Source organism: Poromitra crassiceps (assembly GCF_964638095.1).
Source record: "Poromitra crassiceps genome assembly, chromosome: 14".
NCBI classification, from domain to species: Eukaryota; Metazoa; Chordata; class Actinopteri; order Beryciformes; family Melamphaidae; genus Poromitra; species Poromitra crassiceps.
In genome coordinates this window covers 18323342-18332944 of record NC_139633.1, presented here as the reverse complement: position 1 = coordinate 18332944, position 9603 = coordinate 18323342, and the positions used below count along the sequence as shown (strand labels likewise).

The 9603-nt window shown below is 41.2% G+C and overlaps 1 protein-coding gene across 1 annotated transcript; it reads left to right on the top strand.

Moving 5' to 3' along the window:
- Nucleotides 1-473: 473 nt before the first annotated feature.
- On the top strand, nt 474-5768 carry rerglb (RERG/RAS-like b; the record flags this gene model as incomplete). The annotated part of the gene is made up of 5 exons (XM_083650942.1): nt 474-525; nt 1867-1923; nt 2607-2680; nt 3168-3316; nt 5407-5768. The coding sequence occupies 5 exons, from the start codon at nt 474-476 to the stop codon at nt 5690-5692; spliced, it is 618 nt and encodes a 205-aa protein (XP_083507068.1). The 3' UTR covers nt 5693-5768.
- Between the last annotated feature and the right edge of the window lie 3835 nt (nt 5769-9603).

The following is a 9603-nucleotide window of genomic DNA, read 5'->3' as shown; positions in this document are numbered from 1 at the left end:
TATGTTTTCTCTCTCTTGCACAAGAATGAAAAAAAACATTAGTGAAAGAAAACTTTAACACGTCCCCTTAGCAAAATAATGATTTTGTTTAGAGATAAAACATATATATATAAAACAATGTTCCAAGACCGTTGGCTGTCATAAATCCAAAAACACAAGTCTGTTCTTTGTCGGTTGGCCTTCTTGCAACCTAACTTGGAAATCATTTTATTGGCTGAGAGGGAGCAGAGACGTTGTGTATGTTTTCATTTCTCACAGGGGGATATGTAGTGCTGAAGCACTTTTTACAAACACTTGACTGTGTGGTTCATAAAGTGGTAGAGGGTGAGAGAGAGGGAGGGAGGGAGGGGAGGGAGAGAGAGAGAGAGAGAGGGAGAGAGGGAGGGAGGGAGGGAGGGAGAGCGAGAGAGGCTAGATATCTGCGATCATAGCTCCAAGTAGTGCTTTTAACAGTTCCCTTCCAACCCTCCGTCATGAATGACATCAAGTTGGCTCTGCTGGGCAGTGAAGGAGCTGGAAAATCAGGTGAGTCAAACAGACACTGACAGCATGTTTTAGCGTACACAGTCAGATGATATGTTGTTTCGCTGATCTTTCAATATCTGTATATTCTATGGAGAATTAATAATTATTAATAATTAATTACTTAATATCATAGAATATGAAAGTAATAAAAGACACAAGTCTCTTCTGTCTCTCAAGTATAATTTGGGTGTCACAGCAGCCATTGGCAGGACAATGCAGCCTACATGTGCATTGGCAGAACAAAATACAGGAAATGTCATAACGGTAACACAAATAGTCAGGAAGTTATATGGCAATACAAATAAATGTAAAATTACAAAACTACTGAGATAAAAATATAAAGCTATTAAAAGTGTCCCAAGTGTCTAAATTGTCTAAAGTAATTTGAGCTAAGTCCAGTGAAATAAATAACTCCTGTGTAAGATTGAGTCCAGTGATAGAGTCAAGATCTGCATAATATCCATGATTACTGCACATTACAGCACAAACACACTTAATATAACCTTTGAGTTAACTTAAACCCAGAAAGTGATCTTAACGGCAGAGCATAACGTTCATGGAACAATGTAGGTCTCCACACTGTGAGATGAGGTATTGTGTTTTTCCTATGACACCAGGAATTTTTTAAACACATTTTTTCCCCCTGAAGCTGACTGGAGGCTTTTGAACCAATCTAACTTTTGGCCGCGTGTGTGTGTGTGTGTGTGTGTGTGTGTGTGTGTGTGTGTGTGTGTGTGTGTGTGTGTGTGTGTGTGTGTGTGTGTGTGTGTGTGTGCGTGCGTACGTGTGTGGGGTGGGGTGTGGGGGGGTTGGGGGGAGTTGGAGGGCTGATAATACTTTTCCACACACACAAGGGGGGGCAGAGGGAAGCAGGCAGCAGCTACAGAAGGAAGATTAGATGAGTCAGCACATCTGCTTAGCCTGCCAAGTGTAAGTGGGAAATGAACATGAACATAGCTATGTATTGTAACTGCTGGAGGTCACTGTATTGTAACTGCTGGAGGTCACTGGTAGGGGCAGAGAAAGCAACCGGTGTCCAGAAAGTAGTTTTTTGGTGTGCACTCAAGCCCTGACATTGTAAGATAGTCAAAACACAGTTTCATTGCAAAACTATGGCAGCTAGGCTGAGTTCATGATAAGGACACATTATACAACAATATATTTCACAAAGTCTCCAGGCGATGCAAATTTTATAAACATGTCCTGCATGTACCTCCAATCTTGACTCTCCTCTCTCTCTCTCTCTCTCTCTCTCTCTCCCTCTCTCTCCCCCCCCCCCCCACTCTCTCCCCCCCCCCCCCCCCCCCCCTCTCTCCCCCCCCCCCCCCTCTCTCTTGCTAGCTGTTCTGGTGAGATTCCTGACAAAACGTTTTATAGGAGAGTATGCTTCCAATGCCAGTAAGTAAATGGACTCCTTACATGTTTTTTTAATAGTAAGACCATATATTTATATTATACCATATATTAATCGCTGTTTCCGCACAGTCTCTGCTGGCCACACACCAATTATATCAAATCATGGAGCCTAACATTTTATTTATACAGACACGTGTTTGACATCCACTGAAGTACAAGCTGTACGCAATAAGACCCATCACTACGCTCATCATCACAGCATTAAATACAGCACTCTGGAGGGATTTCGCCTCTGTCATATGACCTCTTGGAAAATTCAGTTTTCACTTTTTAACATATGGCTTGCACAGAACGAGGGCAAAACTTAACACACACACATCTCACAAATTGGTTTATGAAATCATATTCTGCTAAGCCATTGTTTATCTTGCAGGCTGGATGACGGCTGAGTTTACAGAGTGGGTATACAGTTTCAGACCTTTCCTCTTCTACCTAATTGCCTTAAATGAATTAGCTCGTTTGCCCCATCGGAGAAATCATGCACTAGATTTCTTGAGGCTTACAGTAATCATGGTTCCATAGTTCAACTGAACCGGCACCCTGGCTTTATTACCACTCAATGGAAAAAAGTATGATCTTTGTCATTTACTGTACCAAACTCTCCACTTCGATGAACATCTGTTACTTGTTATAATATCCATCTTTTTAAACTGACTTTGTTGCAGATTCCTTATACCATAAGAGGCTGTCCATCGATGGAAGACAGTTAAACTTGGAGATCTTTGATCCATGTTCACAGGTAGATCTGGGTAATTATGTTCATTTCCATGTGGTTAATGGGTTGGTGTGTCTACCAAATGTTAAAGAAATATTGCCTATATTTTGGTTTTAAGGTATTTGTAGGTCAGAACACACTCAGCCTTTGATCTACTGTTCAGGATATGACAGCAGAATATGTTCAATGTTTACAGTGAGTGCATATTTCTGGCTCTTTACAAACAAAGTTTTTTACTTTTGTTGACTGCCAAACCAAACCCTGAAGGCTAAGATAACAGGACTGATTGTCGCATACTGTAATGTCACTCTCTTATCTGCTTAAAAAAATGGGTTTCTGTATGTTTACCTTGCAAATGTGGCCAAATAGTGGTCTTATAAATGTTTCTCGTCACTTCTCACAGTGTTCTGCAATAGGGCACACAGCTGATGTATCCTATGCTCACACCTTTCCATGAATTTCTCTAGTGGAGTCAGATGTTTGAGGATGTTTTGCTGTTTGACTGTGTCAGAGTGGAAGCAGCAGATGTATCCTGGAGGAACCCGTGGACTGGGCAGATGGCTTTGTGGTGGTGTACGACATCAGCGACCGACTGTCTTTCCTCAACGCCAAGAGCATCCTCCAGCAGATCAAAGAGGCCCGTGAGGAGAGCTGCAAGGGGTGAGTGACTGCAGCCCACTGGGAACCAGGCCGAGCTGAGGGATCTACTTTGATGAGCTAATGAGTCCCATCCCTGAGAGACGGCTGTTTAGGCCTATCAGGGGGAGCATCAGTGTGCCACTCTTACGTTCTATATGGAACCTTTAAGGGTTCTATAGCTTGGTACGTATTTGGAACCCTCAAATGGTTCTATATAGAATGATTTCAGATGGTTAATTTAAAAGAACCCTTGGGGTTCTATATAGAACCATTTGGGGGTTCTATATAGAACCATGTTCTAAACATCGTAGAACATTGTCGGGGTTCTACATAGAACCACTTCTTAAACATTATATAACCCTTTGGGGTTCTATATAGAACCAGTTTTTAAACATTATAGAACCATTTCGAGGTTCTATTTAGAACCACTTTTTAAACATGATAGAACCCTTTGGGGTTCTAGATAGAACCACTTTTTAAAAAATAGAACCCTTTGGGGTCCACCAATCAGTCGACACCTTAAGAGGAAGATGGGTTCTTTGAAGGGTTCTTTGTTGTCTTACAGAAGTTGTATAGAACCTTTTTAGACATGGGGTTCTTTGGTAAATTATATAGAACCTTAAGTTTTATAATAGAACTCTAATGAACCTTATTTTCTAAGAGTGTGGCATGCTGCACTAAGCAGATCTCAGCATGGCCTGTTACCATGGGCACGAGTAGCATGACAGCAGAACATCGTACTCGAGACAAATGGAGCCAACTCCTCACAGACCCAAGAGCCAGTTGATCGGCTATCTCTCTGTAATGGAAATTGTGATTTTGGCTTCTTGATGAACGTATCTTCGAGGATTTGGACCACAGCGCTTGTCCAAGTTAATTATGTGGGTAAATTAATTCATATGCTCAACTAAATTAATTCCAGAATGGTTTATATCCAATTTGGTGTTAATTGAAATGGGATAAAACATTGAGAGAGCTGGGGAATTTTAGTGGAGATTTTACAATGTGAGCTTTTCGTGGCCGTGTGGGCGATGAGTGAAAACTGTACCACACATGATATGGTCTTCTTGAAGTTTCCTGTACCATGCCCCCCCCCCCACCGCCTTGCATGGTGGTGTAGGCCTGCCAGAGAGCAGACACCACCTTGCATGGTGGTGTAGGCCTGCCAGAGGACCATTGTGAGACTGTGGGGCTTCTCTGCACTCCATCAACGCTCCTCTCTCCCCTGAAACCATTTCGTGACTTCGTTCTTCCCAGCTTGTGCTGACCAACAATAAACATTTCACAGTGTAGCTTACATATTTTGCCAGTCTAAACAGTCTTGATTGGTGAAGCACACATACAGTATGGTATGGATACAATAATAAACGATTGAATCATACTGTGCTGATCTCAAATCGGCCCATGTGGCAGCTTTATGGACGGACACTATCCAGGTGTTGTGGATTGTGCCACAGTGCAAAAAGCTCCCAGTGTTTCAAACAGTTTCTCAACTGCTAAGATCTGATGTTGATGTTTGCTCACTTTGAACTAGTCGAGTCGAGTTGGACTCGAGTCTGAGTCCTGGACACCTTTTCAGGACTCGTGACTTGACTTGAAATTGAGCACTGATGACGCGGACTTGGACTTGAGCATTCGTGCATTCGGACTGAGAAGTTGGAGACTCTCTGACTTGTTAATTGATCAAAACTATTTTGTTTTTGTTTTTGTTCGTTTTTTTTTATAATAGGCCATAATAATTGGGCATAAGATATTGATAGCTATATTAATACTGTGACATTATTCAACTTTCTGCAAGGGCAGACACGCGTGTTCAAAACTACAAGCATCCACGCTCATGTTCAGTAACTCCAGACTCAGACTCGGGTGGTAATGAGGACTCAACGCGGACTTGACTCTTCTTTGGTGACCTGGACTTTGGCTCAAACACTGGGGACTCAAGACTCGAGTGACTTGACTACAACACTGTGCCACAGTGCAAAAAGCACCCATTGTTTCAAACCGGTTCTGAACTGGTAAGATCTGATCTTGACATCCAATGGCACTTTCGGCACCCGGTCCGTTGGCAGAACCTGCTGTCATGTGACCTGCTGTCCTTTGTGATGTGACAGGCTGGCAGACATTCCCATCTTCATGGTGGGGAACAAGCAGGACCTGTGCCACGCCCGCCAGGTATCCGAGGAGGAGGGCCGAGCCTTGGCCCAGGAGAACCACTGCCACTTCCAGGAGGTGTCTGCGGCAGAGGACTACCTGGAGATATCCAACCTCTTCACTAAGCTCATTCGTCACGTGATGGAGAACCTGAAGTACCGCGCAGACTGCAGACGATACAGCAGCTCCAAGTCCATGGCCAAGCTCATCAATAACGTGTTCGGCAAGAGGCGGAAGTCTGTCTGAGGAGGAAATTGGCGGTCACTTCAGTGAAGGATGTGTTGGAAGATCATTTTTAGTCAGACTGCTTGCCATTTTTGTATTGATAACACCATTTTTGGACATGTCATGTACTTTTAAGCTTTTCAAAGTACTTAGTGTAACTTCATTAAAACAGATTTTTTTTTAAATTACAGCTATTATGATAATAATGTGTGAATACAATGGTTCCCGTCCCCCTAAATGTTGTGAATGTTCTTCTTGTGGAAATGAATCCAAACAATGAAATAATGAATGACGTTGAGACTCTCGAAAGAACAATTCGCAGACAGAAACGTCTATTTTAGCCTCTATAGCAATGTACCCGGCGTTGGTCAAATAGGCGCAAAGCAAGTCAGCTGAAGTGCGGATGTTCCCTCTGTGCAATAGCCTACTGTACAACGGCACCTAATTATCAATCCAGCTTTCGAGATATTAACCTATTCTGTTTCACTTGGCAAGTCAATCTCCCACTATGAAACAATTCCTTCAACACTCAACAGTCAATTTATCTCTTTCCCATTTTAAGCATCAAGAAACGTTTTCTACAGCTTCTTAAAAAAAGAGAAGAAAATAAATGCAAGATTGGGAATACAAGGATAATGCAGACACTGCTGATATGATTTGCAATAACTGACAACATTCCAACAACACTGTGTGCTGCACAAATTAATAAATCCATTGAATTTCTGCATTTTAATGAGCTGCTTTTCATTTTGTGCTTGTAACAGCGAGCAAAATGGTCTTTGCTATGTTCATCGTGCTTTTGTAATGCTCATTACTATCTGAAAAGCTGTATTGTTGCATTAAAGAGTTGTTTTCAATACTTAGAAATGTTAACAGCGCGTGTCTGAGACTCACAATCTACTTCTACTTCAAGTGCTCATCAGTCACAAAATAGTTTAGTGACAGTTAGCTCTGTCACAGAGACAGTCAGATTTCAGGCAATCAGCTAGTGATCATTATGTTTGGAAGAAGGAAACATGTTGCTAGGCTACTGTAATTCAGCTAGTAATTATAAAACTTTAGAAAAAAATCATCTAATTTTTACCCTGTTTTCACCCCAATTAGCTACTATGCCAATTCCCCCGGTCGTTGCTCCCACCCCCTCTGCCAATCGTTGTAGACTAGCACATGTTTCCTCCGATACATGTGCACTCACTGACCGGCAACTGCTGCTTTTCACCTGACAGTGAACCTGACAGTTTCACCGGCAGGACACAGCATGTGGAAGGATCACACTATTCCCCCCAGTTCCCCTCTCCCCGAACAGGTGCCCCGACTGACCAGAGGAGGCGCTATTGCAGCGACCAGGACACATGCCCTTAATCCAGCTTCCCACCCGCAGACAAGGCCAATTGTGCCTGTATGGACCAAGCCAGATGTAACACAGGGGCTCGAACCTGCGACCCTCATGTTGGTTTAGGCAGGGAATCTACCGCTGCACCCAGATGCCCACACAATTATTTATTTAAAAGAGTTCAATCTGTTTGTTCAGAAATATCCAACTAGTTTGGAATGCTACTTAATTTGCAACAGTCATCAGCCTAGCCTACGACGCCAACACCAGGCTCCTGCAAGACAGGACCAGCAGGGTGGGAGGATCGTCACACTTTTAGATGTTTTATTCCAGAAAGTATATGAAATCCATCACCAAAGTAGTCATACATAATTCTAGTGAAAATACATTTTCACATTTTTTGTCGGGACCCCGTGGAACCCCGTGGAACCGCCTCATGAACCCCTGGGTCTCTCCGAACCCCACTTTGAGACAAAATTACAAATTGATTCAAAGCAATCCTATTCTATAAGTGGGTCAAGCCAAAATTATTTTGTGACTAGATTGGAGTTCAAATAAATATATCAAAATATGCTATATAGAAATATTTCAGTAGAAACATTAAGAGTGCAATATAAATGTACAAGATTTTTCAAATAATTCAGTAGACATAGCTACACACATTGTAGCCTACATTACATGTGCAGTGCATTTTCTTATGTTGAGAAATTGCGGAATCTGTATTCAGTATTGAACAGCAGATGCTATTCAAATAGGCCCACTTGAAAAATGTGATCTGCTGAGGTGTCGTTAATATTCATTTATGGTTCAGTCAAATTGAAGGGAATGTCACATGCAAGCTGTTGCATGATATGCTCTCATCGTTGCATGAATAAGTTGTAGAATTGTTTGAAAGAACTTTGTTTCATAGGCTGTTGACTTGTGCTTGCAGTGCCAATAATGATGGAGCCCATCTCTCAGGAAATAAAACTCATTAATTCTGGCATGAAAACTTTTGAATGGTCCCAAGAGGCTTCATTAGTGATTAATGGCAGGCTTCTAGGAATCATCGTTCTTCCTTTACCGTCATCCATTCCATAACAATATTAATCAGTCTATTTTTAATCTCATTGCCTGCAGAGATGTCTGCTGGACTACCCTAATGCAAAGAAATCGTGTTTAATCTGAAATCAGCCCTGGATCTGGCATGGCTTTTAAGGCTGCTGTGGAAAAGTGCCTAATGTTCAAAAGCATTGCATTAGCTAGCTAAGCTGCTGTCCTGTCCAAGTGGAACAAAGAAGTTGTAAACTGTGCTCACAGTGATTACCTGCAAAGTATTAATTTATTTATTTTACAAAGTCAAGACTTAGATTTCCAGATTATGGCTAAGAATCATATTTCCAAACTGAACCCAATTAGTGTCAATTAAAAGGTGTAATAACAAATGTGAGTTTTTATTATTATTATTATTATTATTATTATTATTATTATTATTATTAGGTAAATCAATGAATAAATTACTACCTTTCTAACAACAAATCGGAGGAAAAAATATACCATTTTCTCCACTAGATGGAGACTAACGACCACACTGGGAACGAACTGCTCCCTCACTCTATGGTATATTTTGAGTATTAGCGACAGATGGTCGACAATAAGAATTCATCCAAAAATGGATGGACACGCTTATCCTACTACGGACCTTGTAGCCTACAGTAGTCTTTCATGTAAATCTACTTCCAGACCAGTTGTAACCTACATCCATGGTTGTAACTACCAGGATTCCACTTTTAATACTGCCCACCAGGGGCGTTGCAAACCATATAATGGATACGATACTCGTAGGGTCTGGGGCATAACCGCGTCATACTTTTGTCCCTTTTCCATTTCCGTAGTCATTCACTTGCCTTAAAAAGTTTGCTTTTAGCAGCGGCTATTTCAATATGATCTTTTCTAAACGCTATGTAACGTCTGTTGAATTAAAAAGGAGCAGCTGTGACCTCTTCTACACACGGTAAATCCGCATGTATATTCAATAATGTATTTTTACTCGTATCTCGCCAGAATAAGCAAACGGTTGTAGGCTACAACTTCGTATATTGTTGCCATGACAACACGTGCTAAAGGAACTGTGACTTTACTTCTGACTAGCAAGTAATGTTATTATTGGCTCTATCGTATGCCTGTTATTAACTAGTGTTAAGTTACTAAATTAACTTATAGTCGGTTGCTGTTAAGTTGTTACACGTTTGACTTTTTGAAATTAGGCTCGGAATGATCCGACTTTTGCTTTAATCGACTACAGAAATGCCTGGAACATTACATGATAATAACAGGTCCCATGCATAATAATTAGCTAAGCCTATCAATGCTTGGCAAGGTTAATGGGAATGTTAATATGGCTATGTGTTTGAATCACTTCGTGTGCAGAATTTTTTGCCAAGTGTTCTTTCCTTTCTTGGTTAGGCTACTAGTGACAGCTAATTTCAGACTGAATTTTCAATGTTGAAGTTATTTATTTATTAATTTTTTAATCTTTGACATAAATGCTGGGTTGTAATTGAGGGATTTTTCTTCTCGTAAAACGGGTTATAACCCAGACTGAATGAGTTCAAGCTTA